Source organism: Eretmochelys imbricata, chromosome 16, assembly GCF_965152235.1.
Source record: "Eretmochelys imbricata isolate rEreImb1 chromosome 16, rEreImb1.hap1, whole genome shotgun sequence".
NCBI classification, from domain to species: domain Eukaryota; kingdom Metazoa; phylum Chordata; order Testudines; family Cheloniidae; genus Eretmochelys; species Eretmochelys imbricata.
The window spans coordinates 18,793,199-18,809,878 of record NC_135587.1 but is presented as its reverse complement, the minus strand read 5'-3'; the positions used below and the strand labels follow the sequence as shown (position 1 = coordinate 18,809,878).

Genomic DNA, 16,680 nt, shown 5'->3' with positions numbered 1-16,680 from the left:
CTTTCAACCACGTCATGCTTGGGATTGTAACGCTGCATGTGGAGTGCTCAAGACCCAAGGTCTCACTCGCTTATCCTCGCCTGTTCTGGATAACTATTATTACTGTTTTGCGGCAGTGGGTAAAGGCCCCATTTGAGATCAGGGCCCCATTGTACTAGGTGCTGTGCAAACGCACAGCAAGAGACAGCCTCTGCCCGGTATAATCTACATAGACAAGACACAAAGGGTGAGAGAATCTTCAATCATTTCAAGCAGATCTCACTGTTGCAGACACATCCTCCTGTCTGAAATAGTGTTTTGTTTCTTTTTCAAAGCTGTGACCCACCATCTTGCAGGAAAATGAGTTAATCTCTTATGAAAATGATACAGTTTGTACCTATAGTTCACCTCTGTGTCCAACCTGTATGAAATCTGCACCTGCAATAGATTTTGCTGCAAGGCGGCTCCCAATTGCTGCGTAAGTCTTAGAGGAATGGCAGAATATATTCAGGATGAATGCATCGATTCTCCTTCATTTCTTTTAAGTAGAGCTGGTTGGGAAATTATTTTTTTTGTTCCTACAAAAGCTTTCAACAAAAAACTAAAAGCACAGCATCCCAGGGCATCTTTAACTCACTATCAAACTCACAAAATAGAGCTTTGCAAAATATGCCAAATTCATCCCTGCTGCAGGGATGGTTCTGTTCCAGTCAGTCCTCCACTTAAGGTAACAAAGGTATCCAATGTTTTGCAAAGGTACTGACACTCCAAACCTCCTAAAGTGAAGTTAGTTTGAAAGGAGGAAGCAAAAAATGAAAAGCAGAAAGCTCCTTTAGGCGTCTGGTTAATGCTCATCCCGTGCAAACATGCATCCTACCATTGGGCCTGAGCAGAATTAGGAAATTTCACTTGTCTCATTGGGGACCACAAGAGGAAAAGCTGGTATTTTCACTCCTCCTGAGTGATGATGCAGCTGGTAAACGGATATCAATATCGCTTCCCCACCTCAACATCGCTTCCGCCCTCAAAAGCCACATTTGGCAGTGACCGTGACACCTTTGCTGGCTGGAGCAGGTCTGCATAACAAAAGGCTTCCTCACACTATGTTTAATTTTGTGCTAATTTTGGCTGAGTCAATGCGAAGCAAGATGCGTACAATACTGGATCTCTTGAAAGTGGTGCTTTGCTTTTGGCACTCCGGAGCTGTGCGAACAGCAGAGACATGGCCGTAGTTTGCTGGCTAAAACCTGTTAATGCTGATGCCCTTCATTTAGTATTCTTACCAGAGAGTCTTTGGCTTGACTCCTGGCTATACTGCCAGGCCCATGGCCATTGTTGCAGAAGAGGAAACAGTACAGTATCTAGATTTAAATGCCGAAGGCCAGGGGTCCAGAATGGTCTCAGCAGAAGGGACTCAAATTCCCTTTCTCTGCTGATCCAACGTAACGGGTGTGTCTACACTGCAATCAGAGATGTGCCTGCGGGATTCGTAGACATACCCGAGTTAGCTTTGATCTGGCTAGCTCAGGTACTTGAGCAGTGAAGTTGCGGCAGCATGGGCCGTACAAACTCGCCCACCCGGGACCCTCAATGTATATACTGCATATACTCGCCCGCCCGGGTATATACTCAAGCGGCTAATGCATGCTGCCCTGGCTGCACTGCTACAGTTTTTGGAGCTAGCTAGATCAAAGCTAGCTCAGCTGTGTCTACATTGGCTGCAGTCGCACCTCTGGTTGCAGTGTAGACAGACCCAGTTGACTTTTCAGGGCATGGTGCACAGCCTGATGGGACAAGACGGGTGAAGTAATATCATTTATTGGACCAACTTCTGTTGGTGAAAGAGACAAGCTTTTGAGCTACACAGAGCTCTTCTTCATGTCTGGCTTATCCCAGGTGTTTGCTGGAGCTTTGGCTGGTTGAAGTGTTATTTGGGGGAACGTGAGAGGAGTTTTAGGGGATTGTTAGTTGGTTTTTAAAGTCATTAGTACTGTTACAGTTCGTCCATGTGCCTGGGGACTCTGTAGTTGGGCACATCATTCAGGGGAAGCTGGTAACCACCTCTCCCCACCTCGATATCACTTCCCCCCTCAAAAGCCGCATTTGAATAATTGGTCTCCCTTACGACCCATGAATATTTCATCATCTTAATCTAGATTACCACATGCGTCATGTTAAATTGTCATCTCCAGAACCAGCTCAGGTGTGCGCCACTGACAGCTCCTTTCCTTGAAGCCGTCATGAAGGGTTGTCATGCTGCATGTATTAGTAAAATGCCCCATTGTGTTGCTAATTGTAAGTGTGTCGTATTCCAGAGGTTTGATGGGACTCGAGGCTGTGAATAATCTGAAGTTTATAAGGCCTCTGCCTGGTATTTTTTAAATGTGTTTGTGATGGGTTCCCCCCAGGGTGCCACTTGGAACTGGGGTACCACTGAGCCTGCCTGACCCACCAGCCTGGGCTCCCTTTCACCCTGTGGTGCTATGTGAAATTGCCAAGCTCTCCAAGCTTGCTCTTTCACCAGCATACACACCGATAGGGACACACCCAGCTGCAGCTTCACACAGCTGCTGAGATCAACTCTGCATGGGATGGCTCAGCTAAGGCACCTCCCAGTTGCTAAGGCACGCACTCCCCGCTGTAGTGTAACCCCAAAATTATACTGTCTTGCGCCGCACAGGGAACTGTACAGCATAAGCTCATCAAATTCTCCCCCTCCCTCAAAATGGAGGACGATATGCACAGCTTTTGCCCCTCCCTCCCCCCGCACTTATGAATTCCACAAACTGGTTTTAGAGAAAACAAAAGCAAGTGTATTAAGTTCAAAAGATAGATTTTAAGTGGTTATAAGTGATAGCAAACAGATCAAAGCAGATTACCTTAGTAAATAAACAAACCCGCAAACTGAGCTTAACCCACTAAATAGGCAGGATATGAATTAGCAAATTCTCACTCTGAGTGATAAACAGGCTGGCAGATTCTTAAGGCACAAGTTGCCTTGGCTTTCCCAGGTTTTCATAAACAGGTTAAAAATCCTTCTAGCCTGGGACCATCATTTCCCACAGTTCCATCCTTGCCCCAAAGGTGTTTCCAGGCGTGTAGTTGGAGGGAGAGTCAGGTACCATCATGATGTCATTGTCCCCCTTTTATATCTTCTTCCCACTTGCTGGAAAGCTCTTTTGCTGTGACCTCTCTTTTACTGTGACCTGGATCCAATCCAACAGTTCCCATGGTGTAGTGCTATCTCTGAGAGGTTTCTGTTGTACACAGTTCCTGGGGTAATCCTGGTGCTTGTGTGCATTTCCTGAATGAGCCATTCACATTGTTTGGCCTTTTTACTGTTCTACCTGAAAGGCTGCTTGTGGGTGTTTTCAACCTCATGACAGGTTTCAGTAGCACACACAGAGCCAAACTTCACAGATGATGATAGCACCGACAATTCCACGAGATATGACTGTCTAGCAGATCAAGACTTTTAGAATGGTACTTCACAAGGCATCCTTTTTACAAAACATATCCTCATGGCAGTGGTGAATATTGGGGGGCCAGGGTGTCACAGTGTTGTATGGTAAATTTTAGCGCTCATGCAACCAAGTAGCACCAGCTGCAATCAGGCACAGCGGAGGCTGTCATTCCAACCCTTCACAGATATGCCAGCATGCCTTCATCTTGACCTTCAGAGCACCCTGAAGGACCTCAGGACACGTGCCAAATTGTCCTCTATCTTGACCTGTGACAGTTCCACCAGGCCTGGGTCCCTCAACAGCTCTGCCTGTTGACCTTCTCTCTGGCCAGGGAAACACCGCTACTATCCCAGTACTGAGCTCCCAGTCAGCTCTGCTTCTCCACTGCACTTCTACCCTTCTCCTGGATTTCCCATCCAACTCTGCCCATGCACCTCTGTCATGATGCACTGCACCTCCCACTGTTCTGATCCTGAGCTTGGTTTGGAGCGACACCTGCCGGTTAGGCTGAGTAGGGTCCAACTGCACAGTGCTTTTGTGATGTAAGTAAGGGATCACTAGGGACTGGGTTAAGAAGATGAAAAACTCACAGTAACTTAATTTAATATAAAAAGAAAAGGAGGACTTGTGGCCCCTTAGAGACTAACAAATTTATTTGAGCATAAGCTTTCGTGAGTTACAGCTCACTTCATTGGATGCATGAAGCTCACGAAAGCTTATGCTCAAATAAATCTATTAGTCTCTAAGGTGCCACAAGTCCTCCTTTTCTTTTTTGCGGATACAGACTAACATGGCTGCTACTCTGAAACCTTAATTTATTATTATTTCTATTGCAATAGCAGGTAGAGGTACTAACTAAGATTGAGGGCCTGTTGTTTTAGGTGCTGTACATATAAATAGGAAGAGATGGTCCGCGATTGAAAGAGCTTACAGTCTACATTGCAGAACAACTGTCCTCAATTTATGTTTGGGGATCTGAGGCACAGAGAGCTGGGGTGACTTGCCCAAGATCATACAGGGAGGGTTCAAAAAAGGACTATCAATGGCTATTAGCTAGGATAGGCAGAAATGGTGTCCCTAGCCTCTGTTTGCCAGAAGCTGGGAATGGGTGGCAGGGGATGGATCACTTAATGATCCTCTGTTCTGTTCATTCCCTCTGGGCCACTGTCAGAAGACAGGATACTGGGCTAGATGGACCTTTGGTCTGACCCACTATGGCTGTTCTTATGTTCTTAACTAAAACTTGAACCCAGATCTTCTGAGTCCTACCCATCACCTTAACCACTAGATCATTTTTCCTCTTCAAGAATTTAAATTGTATTTGACCCCAGGTCTCCATGCTCTGCTGACTAGCTAGTGAATTACATAGTGGTGGTGTACCATTTTAGTTCGAGAAGCATACTTTTCTAAGAATACAGGGCCCTGTGTCGAGTTTAATCCATTTAATTCCTTATTAAGACAAGTTCTGTTGACTGAACACTGAGTAGATAAAAGTCTGTGAGTAAGAACACAAGTGTGAAACGGAGCACACAGCAGAAGCTGCTGGACCATGAATAATTGTTCTCCTGCTCGGGTGCAAGATCTACTTTGGCACAACATGCCGCCAGGTGCTTTAGGAGTTCTTTGGAAGGTGCTGTACCCAGGCAGTGGAGTGTTTCGGAGTCTGTAAAAGGAAGCAGGCTGGAAGAGTTCTAAGTTAATCCAGGGTGACTTACAAACGGTATTATGGAGCTCTGTGAATTAAAACAATATCTAGCTACAATGCATCTGATTTTTAGGAGTCTCTGCACAGCCTCCATTTTTGCATCTCTTTGTCTGTTATATTCAAAAGTTTGGGCCTAGACAGACATGGCTTTTTAAAGACGCTGCCCTTTCTGCTCTCCAGGCGGCTTTCCAGGGGTATTCGCTCTGATTTCAGCTGTTCTGATGTATTTTGTGTAGTATTCATAATATCTCACATTAATACAGCAGGTTCCCAATGTGCTTTGGGATGGATCATGCCAGATGCTGAGCTTCCCCTGGGAGGTGCTCAGCAAATGCCTTAAGCTCATGCTGAAGTCGACAGGCGTTGAAGTCAACAAGATCTAGGAACCTCTTAGGTTCAGACCCTGGGGAAATAGCTGCATTTCAATTACCTTTATCTCTGGGGCGGAAGCAAGAGCTCGCCACAACATTATGCAGCTGTTTATGACAGGAAGTGATGATGGCTCCCCTATCTTGATGAAACTGAAGGGTGGATGGAATTGTCTAAATCTCCTCTGTTTGCCCTCCCACTGACCTTCACCTCCATAGGTGTGTCTCTGTTGTCATAGTCTCCCTCCCCACCTCTTCCCTTCATGATCTAGCAGAGTATTCGGAGAGCTGAGGCAGCTCGCAGGGCAGGAGCCTGCTGGTTGACCTCTACAGAACCCCTCGCTCTATCTTGTTCTCCTTTAAAATCAATAAGGAAAACAGCGGCCAGGCACTGCATTCTGATAGAGATATGGCTCAACCTCCCTACTCACCCTTAATGTCCTTTTCAGGGGCCTTTTCTTCCTCCCAGTACATTGGATGGTAAGTCTCCCAGTGAGTGCAGAATCAGTCCCTATGCATGGCTAAGTCTCCTGGTCCAAAATCCAAGTTTCCTCTAGTGCCCATGGGCTTTTGAACTCCCTTTCCCCCAAATCCACTGCATGACTATGAAAACTACCCTCACCCCCTCTGTGGCAGGCTGCCTCTTCCCTTCCAATGCATGAACTGCTCCCTGCATTTGGCCTGAGATGCTTTTAGCTCAAGTCTGCACCGTGGGCCAAACCTATCCAGATGCTGGAGCACAGCCAGAGGCTCATGCTGCTGTTAATGATTAAGGAGACTTCAGTAAAGTTTGCAGAGTGCTGATGCGGTCTGGTGTAGAACCCAGGGGACTGGGCGGGCAGAGGAACTGCTCACCAGAAAGCTTTACTTCTCTGCACCATTGTGGAGCGTCTAGGGAGGGCCGTGAGTGTTTCATACCCAGCAGATGAAAGAGAAGTCAGGTAGCTGTGTGCTTATTCCAGGCGTTTTAATAAAAGGGGTTGAAAGGCGATCTAGGCTAGTCCTGAGCCTGATAGGCTAAGAGGACTGGGCAACACCTGGTGGCACCCACGGCAAGATCAGTGTCTTCTGTGAGGCCCCAAAGCTTTCCCTGCAATCAGGCTCTGAGTGTCTACAAGTCCCTCCCTATGCAGCATAGCTGTGCTTGCTTCACTGCAGAAGTACAGTACAGTTCTCCCTTGGTTGTTCTTGACGCAGCATCCTAATGAAGTGAGCTGTAGCTCACGAAAGCTCATGCTCAAATAAATTGGTTAGTCTCTAAGGTGCCACAAGTACTCCTTTTCTTTTTGCGAATACAGACTAACACGGCTGTTACTCTGAAACCTAGCATCCTGATGTGTTCCCTTGATGCTGACTTTCCCAGGGTTACTTTAAGTTGTCTGTCTGTCTAGCCCCAGACACGTCTGCGTGCCTGTCTGGCCTCATACACATCTGTGTGTGTGTGTGTCGGTCTAGTCCCATGCATGTCTGTCTGTATAATCCTATTTCTAGGATTCATCTGTCACCATGGGACAGAGATTGCCGCAAAACATTCCAATCTCACCCGAGAAATTTAGGTGACGTTTCCTCAGCATTCAGTCTTCCCTCTGCTGCAACTGCTGAAGTCATGTTTTCCTATCAACTTAGGCAGCTGGCAAATGCTGTTTAAGGGTTGCAGGTGTATCTAAGCACCAAGGGTAAACAAGTGTCCACTGGAACAGTATCCAGCCTTACGAAAGAGCATGGGAGCAGAGGCCAGTGAAAGGAAACCAGGTGTCTGCTCTCAGAGCTGCTTATTTTGCAGCAAGAGAGAGTTAGGTTGGATATTAGCAAAAACTTTCTAACTCTAAGGGTCATTAAGTGTGGGAACAGGTTGTGGAATCCCTATCCTTTTTAAGACCAGGTTAACTAAACACCTGTCAGGCATGGTCTAGGTATACTTGGTCCTGCATCAGCGCAGGGGGCTGGACTTGGTGACTTCTTGTCGCCCCTTCTAGCCCTACATTTCAATGATCTATGGTTGCTTAGTGCCTAGAAGTTCCATGTTCTACTGCTAGTCACCATGTAACTTTGGGGAAGTCGCCTGACCTCTGTATTTTCATCTGCACAATGGAGATAGCACGTCCTGACTCCCCAGGGGTGCTGCAAAGCAGTTGGAGATTCCCACAGAGAAGATGTTCTTAGGGAGCAGTCCACAGGGCTCCAGCTCATTTTAAAGCACACAGGCCCTTGAACTTATCCTTATCTTCAGGGGCCTTTGAGTTAGCCCCCGTCAATGAGTATTTCTTAAAGGAATCAAGCCCTCATCATTCTGGCAGCACATTTGGTTTTGTGTTTGCATTTCCCCACCATCATTCTGTTTGCTTCTCCCTCCCTGTCTTTGCTGGGATCCTTTCGCTCGCTGAGGTCTCTGAAATGGAATAATACATTTTCACTTCCATTAGGGTTGCAAAGTGGGTCAGAAAGGTGGAAAACAAAATCAGCACATTCTCCATCCCCAGCCCCTTAGAGGAGACGCAAGGAGCACACTGTTCTGAGCACAGGGCTGCCTGCCCACTCGTACGATGGGCAACTTGTTACAAGAGCGTGAGCCACAGATCCAAATGCATCAGAACTTTGGTGCGGTTTGGATCTGGGACAAAATCTTACAGCTCTGGCATGTCCCGTTGAATAAAAGAACGCCGCAGAGAATGGAGAGCTGGTCTATAGACTCTCTGAAGATTCAGTGAGGATGCATTAGTGGGGAGGATGAAGTCAAGAGGGGGTCTTGCTGTTGATTTTGATGGGAGTTGGTTCAGGCTCCTTGAGGCCAGCTGATGGGGTGACATTGGCCTCAGCCCTATGGGAGCACACTAGCCAGCCTGCCATCATGCAGGGCAGGCCATGCATAGGCCTGGTCTCCCAGCAGAGGGGCTTTAGGGCTTGTCAGGTGCCCTTAGAATGGCTGGGTGAAACAAAGACCATGCAGGACAAAGAATGAATCTGCATTGGCTCAGCCTCCTGGGCAGGTGGGGGTGGAGTACATACTGGGATGCCTGGTGGAAGAAAAGATTGAAACGAAATTTAGTAACTGAAGAGCAACACAGCTAAGATTAAAGGGGAAAGACTGGGGGAAGGTGTCCAGGCTGGGTCTGGCCACAGCCACCCTGGAAAGTTTTGGGAACACAGCCTAACAAGCTGTCTGAGGGCTCAACAGCCAGTAAGTGGGATATTGTTGAGAGTCACATGCAAGCCCATCTCAGTCCTAAGGGGGAAGTGCAGCTGGGCTGGAGACAGGGGCCGTTCTTACAGCCCTGCACATGTAGAACCAAGTTCCAGCACCTCTGAGACAGAGAGAACCCAAGCTAATAAACCCCGGCTGTGAGCTGGATATGGAGAGAGCAGGATCTGCCTGTTTCATGTTTTGCACAAAATGGGGAGGAGGCGGGAGGAAAGGGGAAGGAAAAGACGAACCACCTCCTACATTCACCAGTGTAACTTAGTAAACATCTTTGCTATTTTTCTTTGCATAGTTCTGGTGAAGTCACAGCATTTCCTCTCATCGAGCTAATTTTGGCAACAAAAATAATGCTTCAAGACTGATCATCAGCTAGTGTAAATGGATGTAGGTCCATAGAAGGATAGGGCTAGGAGTCAGGACTCCTGAGTTCAATTCATCACAGTCCCACAAGCTCACTGTTTGTCCGTGGGCAGAGCAGTTCACTTCTCTATGCCTCAGTTTACCCATCTGTAAAATGGGGGTAGCATGGAGCTTTGTCGATTTGCTGGTCCCTTTATGCTTGTCCAGTGCTTTTCCGCCACAGGTCACAAATCACATTACAAATTGGTAAGTAAGGAATAATCAGCCCAATTATACAGATGGGTAAACTGAGGCACGGAGAGGCGGTACAACTTGTCCAGTGGCAAATTGAACCTAAGGGTTCTGACTCAAAGCCCCGTGCCTGGCGCACTAGACCTTAGTTGCCATGCAGCTGCATGCATCAGGCTTTAATCTCTTTCTGGGTGGCTGATTAAGGAGCTTGTACAGAGTGGGGAACATGTGGAAAACAAATAGCTCTTAGAAAAGATAAGGCTTGTTCAAAGGCTGCCCTTTCCATGCACTGTCCCCAAGGCTACACATAAATAACAGAAATGCCCTTTGAAATGCATGAGCCAAAAAAAGGGAGAGGCAGTCAAAATAATTTGACAGCAAAACTGGCCTAAAAATTAACCTTTCTGAATAATCTTGGTTGCCTTGGTTGCCGTGTTCCTGACCTGCAGGGGGAATTACCTTGGCTACCCTTGAGTCCCTGCACCAAATGCACACTCCCTCCTCAAGAAGGAGCACTGTTAGGTGACCGATCTTACGTTAAATTGATTCTCCATGCAAGGCTTGGTGCCAGGATCCTCCTGACATTTCTCTCTAAATTGCTTGTGGCGCTGAAAGTGATGAAAGGAAACTCCCCCATCCTGCCTGCAAAGCAACAGATCCCGGACCAAAATAAACCTTGTTTCGTAGCACCGAAAACGTGTCCAGACTGTTTGGACACATGCATATGGCTTACATTTCTCAGCACCTTTCTTCTGGTTTCATCTGGCATGGAGAGCCATGGAGTTTGTAGGGGCCAGGAGAACTTTACTTTTACAGCTCCTCTGCTACATGGTTCCTCCAGAAGACCTCGCTGGATGGTTGCTTCAGGACTTCCTCAGTGTGGAGAAGTGCCTCCAATACTGAATAGCCAGCACACCAGTAGGATTTGAAACTAGGACTTCACTATAAGCCTCTAGCACGGGTGGGCAAACCTTTTGGCCCAAGGGCCACATCTGGGTATGGAAATTGTATTGTGGGCCATGAATGCTCGTGAAATTGGAGGTTGAGATACGGGTGGTGGGTGAGGGCTCCAGATGGGGGTGCAGGTTCTGGGATGGGGCCAGAAATGAGGAGTTCAGAGTGCAGGAGGGGGCTCCAGGCTGGGGCAGGGGTGCGGGTGGGGGCGGGTGAGGGCTCTGGCTGGGGGTGCGGGCTCCGGGATGAAGAAGGGTGGAACCAAGGGGTTTGGAGAGCAGGAGGGGAATTAGGGCTGGGGCAAGAGGTTGGGGCGTGGGAAGGGGTGAAGGGTGCAGACTCCAGGCAGCGCTTACTTCAAGCATCTTTTGGAAGCGGCAGCATGTCTTGTGCAGGAGGTCAGACTACACAGAGGTGCAGCCAGGCAGCTCTGCACACTGTCCCCTTCCCCAGGCATCGCCCCTGCAGCTCCCATTGGTCCCATTTGCTGGCAAATGGGAGCTGCAGGGGCAGTGCTTGGGGCGGGGGCAATGTGCAGAGCCCTTTGGCTGCCCCCACATGTAGGAGCCAGAGTGGGGATGTGTTGCTGCTTCTAGGAGCTGCGCGGAGCGGGGCAAGCCCCTGACCCTGCTCCCCAGCAGGAGCTCGAGGGCTTGATTAAAACGTCTGAGGGGCCGGATGTGACCCCGGGCCATAGTTTGCCCACCCCTGCTCTAGCATTTAAGGAGTGACTCCCTCAGCTGGCAGCTGTAGTAGGCTCTTTTTTGTTATATAGATTAGCCATTAGATGGGCACAAAGCCCCACACTGAAGGCTACAACAGAACTGTTTGTTGATGAATATTCCTATCCAACAGGACAGACCAAGCCTTGCTTAGCTTATAGAATAGGATTTGGTCAACAGCCAAAGGTGATACAGCAGAAAATGTTTTGATTGTAATAGCAAATCTGTCATTTGATGAATATGCTTTGTGTGTTGTAGATTAATTGGTTTGGAGGGAATACAACGAAAGGTTTAAGGTCTGAGCTCATCATTTATTCAGTGGTCAGTGTGGCCTCATGATCCAAAGATTGTGTCTTCCAGGAACAATAAGCATTAGGAGCTGATGAACAAAAGATATAGAAAGAAAGATACCTGTTTCACCCAAATGTCTCCAGTAATAAAGAACTAGGAAGAATAAAGAGATGAGAGGAAACAGGTTTTATATAAATAGGACTGATCCCAAGAGAGTGCTGTCCAAAGACTTTCACAAGAAGTGATCAGTACACTACTTAGCTCTTTTCACCTGACCATCTCAAAGGAGGGTAAGTGACATTGAACAGATGAGACAACTGAGGCACAGAATAGTAAATGACTCATCCACATACACAGCAGGTCACTGGCAGAGCTGCAAATAGAACCAGGTATTCTGATTCCCAGCCCTGGACCTATCCCCTGGACCACACTGCCCCACTCTAGAGTCCTTGAATAAAAGGAAACAACAAGGCCAATGATTTTGATCTTTTGTGTTTCACAGGTACGAGCCATGAGACTGTCGTTTGTGGGTGAGATGGGCTGGGAGCTCCATGTGCCCAAGCAGGACTGTGTGCGGGTTTACCGGGCTGTGATGAAGGCAGGTGCCGGGCACGGCATTACCAACGCCGGGTACAGAGCCATCGACTCCCTCAGCATTGAGAAAGGTTTCTCAGGCGAACTTGCTTTTCACCTGTACTAGCATGTGTTTCTCTGCTGTCACCTGGTGGGGACAATGCACATGAGGCAAGCAAAGAAAGATGGTGGACTTCCTGCCATCTGTCCCTCTGCCTTTGTCTTGGGCAGGTCTTGGAAAGTTTGAGTCTGGGCTTGGTTCAAATAACACCCCCAGGAATTCAGATGCATAGCCGGAACTCCTTCCAAACTCCCCAACCCCATCACACCCGTCTCCTTCAGGGAGATCCAGCTGCCCCCAACACTTTGCACAGTGATCCAGAGAGAAGCCAGGTAACTTTATTCCCCCATCCATGGCCCGGGGTTTTCCAGCTTCAGGGACAGGGCAGTGCACCCCACTGTAAAGGGTTGATAACTAGGGGTGGACCATGCGGCTCGGGTGACCCAGCTCCTCACTGAGTTCTCCCTAAACATTGGTCTTGTATTAAGGGTGTATGTTTTAACTAAGCTTACTGGCCTGTCATCAGTTAAGGACCAAAAACAAAGGGAGGAGGGATGTGTGCGGTTATTTCAGTGGCCTCTTCTCTTAGCATTTAGCCTTTAAAACAGAAAGGGCCTGATGGAAAGGATTGTAGAATGAGTCACTTTGAGAGATTGATGCTCCTAGATGGATTGAACCCTCCTTAGGTGAGTCCACTAAAAATCTCCTGGCACAAAGTGAGGCATTGGGAAAGGGGAAACCTTTTTCTCTCTCTGAGGAAGGGTCATCTGCCTTCAGGAGAACTTTAATCTGAGTCAGGATTAAGTTCCATAGAGTTCTAGCTCCCTGGTCACCTCCAAAATGGGTTAAAAACCTGTTAGACTTTGGGGATTTACACTAGGAAAAAGGAACATGAAAAACTCAAGTGGGCCATTCTTCCCTCACAGGAAACAAGCAACGCCCATTGACTCTGTACGGGTCACTCATCTCCAGCTCCTTGTACCTCCTTCCTCGCCCCAGTCTCCAAGTCCTCCTAGACGTTCATGGATTTAGCCTTACTGCCCCCTTGCCCGGGAGGGAGAGAGCCACGCCATTTCCCAGAGCAGAGGCACAGAGAGAGGAAGTGTTGCACCCAGGGTGGCACACACAGAACCTGTAGCAGAGCTAGCAATTGAACTCCGTTCTTCGGAGTCCCAGACCTCTACCTTAACCCTAAGCGCCTCCAACATCCCATCAGCAGTGAAGAATAGGGCGCCCAGGCTAATAAGCCTATCCAGTATTTCCACCTCATGCTCAGGTGTCTTTTCTGTGACTCAAACCTCCAGCCTCCCTTCACGCACGTGAACACCCACACCCACACACAACCCTACACCCACACACAGAGGATATTGATGTTTCTTGCTTTGCTGGTCCCTGATAGCCGGTTTGTTCGGTGTGTTTATTCATTACCCTCCACTGGAATGGAGTTGTTTTCTCTGCTTTCCCCTGAGCGCTCCAGTTTTGTTCCCAACGTCCTCCCCTGCAGCTCATTTCCCCTGTGGCTGTTTGAGTGGCACAAAGTGTCCCTGCTTGACTCCGAGAGCTAAAACCAAGGCTGGCTGTAGGGTTGGAGGAGCCCATCTGAATAAAATCAGAGGGATGTTTAAAAAAACACCCAGTTTCCTTCCCCATCCCGCATCGTTTTTCTGCCTCTGCCCCAGGCCGCGGACCAGAGGCACCAAAATACCCCCCAGAGGCCATTTTCTGGCCAAATGGAAAGCAGTAAGTAGCTGAAATCTCCAGAGCAAGCCCCCACCTAGGAGACTTCCGGCCCAGCTTTGCAGATGGCCAAAGAATTCAGAGAAACACGTCGAGCTCCAAGGGCTTTTCCATCCTGGGCCTGCCAACCTGTAGATTCATCCATTGCCCTTGATGAGTGACCTAGTGCCTAGAGGTGCTCAAGAAATGGGGAATTTGCCCACATGTTTAGTTTTTGTGTTAAAAAAAAACCAAACAGTTTTGTCTTGTTAAAAAATGTCAGGTTTGAGCTGGAAAATCAACACCCACCCCATAAAAATAATTGTGGAAAATGGCAATGTCCTGTGGAAATGTCTATTTTGACAAAAAAGATGTTTCTACCCCCCCACATCACTTCTTGATGGAAACATTTCAACCAGTTCTACTAGAGCCTTGTGTTTCTTTTAGGGCTGATGGAGACGAGGTGCTCCACAGGAGGGGTGAGGTACTCCTGAGGGGGGCTGGTGAATGTGAGGGGGTAAAATACTCCAGAGGGAGGTGGGGTCTAGGAGGTACTCTGTGGGGGGAAAGGCAGGGTTTGTGGTGGATGGGAGATGTTTTTCATGGGGGAGAAGAGTGTAAATAACCACATGTAAATAGAGTTCTGGGGCACTCTTTGAAGAAGTGAGAACGTGGTTGGAGCACACTGAGTTCCAGCTATTCCCAGCTGCTCACAGCCATCAGGGAGCCATCAGCAGCGTGACTGTAACTTGGAGCAACCCAGTGGTTGCTCTAACTTACTCCGGGGTCCAGGCAGGCTCCAAGAATTCAGTGAGGCCAGAGATGTCTCAAGCCACCTTTGGCTGTTCCTCCTCCATTCCCAGGCCCAGTGCAGGAATGGAGCACCAGAGGATTGGGACCGACGGGGTGCTGCCTTCTCCTGAAGCTGCAGGGGGGAATGCTGCAGCAAGAGAGGAGTGTGACAGAGGAGCTGCTTTTCATCTCACTGGCCCTGAACTAGCCAAGGGTGGAGCAGGGCCGGACCGAGCACTTGGGGGTTCAAGTGCTTCGTTCTCCTCACCCTGGCTCTCCCAGGCCTTGTTGTAACTGGGGAGAAAGGCGGGAACAGACGGGGAGACCCATGATGGGTCTGTCTTTCTCTGCAGGGTACAGGCACTGGCATGCGGATCTGCGTTCTGACGACACCCCCCTAGAAGCAGGCCTGGCCTTCACTTGTAAACTCAAGTCCAGCATTCCCTTCCTTGGACGGGAAGCTCTGGAGACACAGAAAGCATCGGGAGTCCGCCGGCGCCTGGTCTGCTTCACCATTGATGAGTAAGTATGACCGCCCCTGGGCTGGGCTGTGCATCGGAGAGCTCTGCCTGGGTGTATTAAATACAACAGTCACCCTGGTCCTTGTGATCCAACTTTAACCAGAAAGAAGAGTCTGCCCCACACACCAACTCGGAGCTCAGCCACAAACTCCCTCTGCCATTTCCTCCGCTCTTGTTTTATCTGATCAAACTTCTACCGTGTGAAAATGGGTGGGGTTATCTGGTTCCAACCAAAATAGCAGGGGATATTGCAAGTCAGGACTGAGGCACACTGTCAGAGCTGTGTGTGTGGCCGAGGAATGTAATCCGTGGGGTAACATGTCAGGGTTAACATGCACTGGCAGAGCTGTGTAGGTTACAGCCTGGAATAGTGGAGTGCCAGAGGTTAGAGACTGGTGCAAGGCTTTGTGCGGAAGCCCAGGACTGGAATAACAGGGGGTGGGAGATTATTGGCAGAGTACTGTTTAGGAAGCTAGCACAGAGCCTGCCTACCTGCACAACGTGTTCCTGTGGTCAGCACCTTTAACTCCTTGATTTTCTCTAACAACTCCGCTGGGTAAAACCCCAAGAGTGGCAGGGAACTGCCCTGCTGGGCTGCTGTCTGCTAAAGGTCTGCTCTGCTCTGGTCCTGCAGGAAGGTGCCTATGTTTGGACTGGAGGCCATCTGGAGAAACGGCAAAGTAGTCGGGCACATCCGGAGGGCAGATTTTGGCTTTGCCATCAACAAAACCATTGCCTACGGGTATATCCGGAACCCTGATGGAGGACCAGTAAGTATAGGGAACATGGTGCCTCCCGGGCCCCCATGTCATGTCAAGCTGTGTTAGCAGCCCCAAATTACACATCGCTATACCTAGAACTACATCCAAATGGCTGCAGGGTGGCTGAGCTTGCAGTCCCTTCTAGCCCTATGATTCTGTGACTCTAGGAATTAGTTGCAAAGTCACCAAGTTGTCTCATTAGAAAATAAATCCCCTCCCAAAAATCTAAATGCATCATTCTGACCATTTCAAAACAAAACATTTCAATATTTTGATTTGAAATCACTTTTCTTTTCAACGTTTACTTCAGTTTTATTTTTAAAACATGTTTAAAGTTTGAAAGAAAGAAAGAAAGAAAGAAAGAAAGGAACAAAATGTTTCATTTGACCCGAATTACTAATTTTTTCCAACCTTTCTGGTTCACTGAAAATTACAGAAAATGTCCATGGCAGGTTGAATTGAAATGATTTTACATTTTTTGGAAGGGTCAGTGATCCAAAATATCTGTTATTGGCACTGCTCTAGTTCTCAGTGTCTGGGGAGAGATGGGTCTTCAGGGGGCGCATGAATAGAGAGAGAGTAGTAACCTAGCTCAAGAAACATGTTTTGGGTGTATGGAGCAGCTTGGAAGGAGGAGTCCTGGAGACTCGGACAAACGGTGTGTTGAGGTTGACAGTGCTGGAAGAGTGCAGGATGCAGGGAGGAGAAGCAGAAAGACACAACGACAGACAGACAGGGAGGGGCAGAATTATGCAGGGAGAATTCACATCCATGTGTGGAGAATGCTGTGTTTCATTCTCTGAGTCAGAAGATTTGCAGGGGGAGAGAGCGTAACATTGATTTTATTTAAAACCTCACACACACACTAATCTTTAAAGAGAGAGCGCAAACACTAATCTGGGGACTGAAGGATTGCAAGGTCCCCTCTCGTCTCTTCACAAAGTTCTTATCTTGTATAACCAGAGCGAAGAGATTCCAAAGAG

At 48.3% G+C, this 16,680-nt stretch overlaps 1 protein-coding gene across 1 annotated transcript in view; it reads left to right on the top strand.

The window, feature by feature from the left end:
* Window positions 1–16,680, top strand: part of SARDH (sarcosine dehydrogenase) — a 101,396-nt gene that overhangs the window by 78,418 nt on the left and 6,298 nt on the right. Inside the window, exons 17-19 of the mRNA XM_077835968.1 lie at window positions 11,776–11,938; window positions 14,769–14,937; window positions 15,571–15,706. Of these exons, the coding sequence (XP_077692094.1) occupies window positions 11,776–11,938; window positions 14,769–14,937; window positions 15,571–15,706 (468 nt within the window). The remainder of the gene's footprint in view (window positions 1–11,775; window positions 11,939–14,768; window positions 14,938–15,570; window positions 15,707–16,680) is intronic.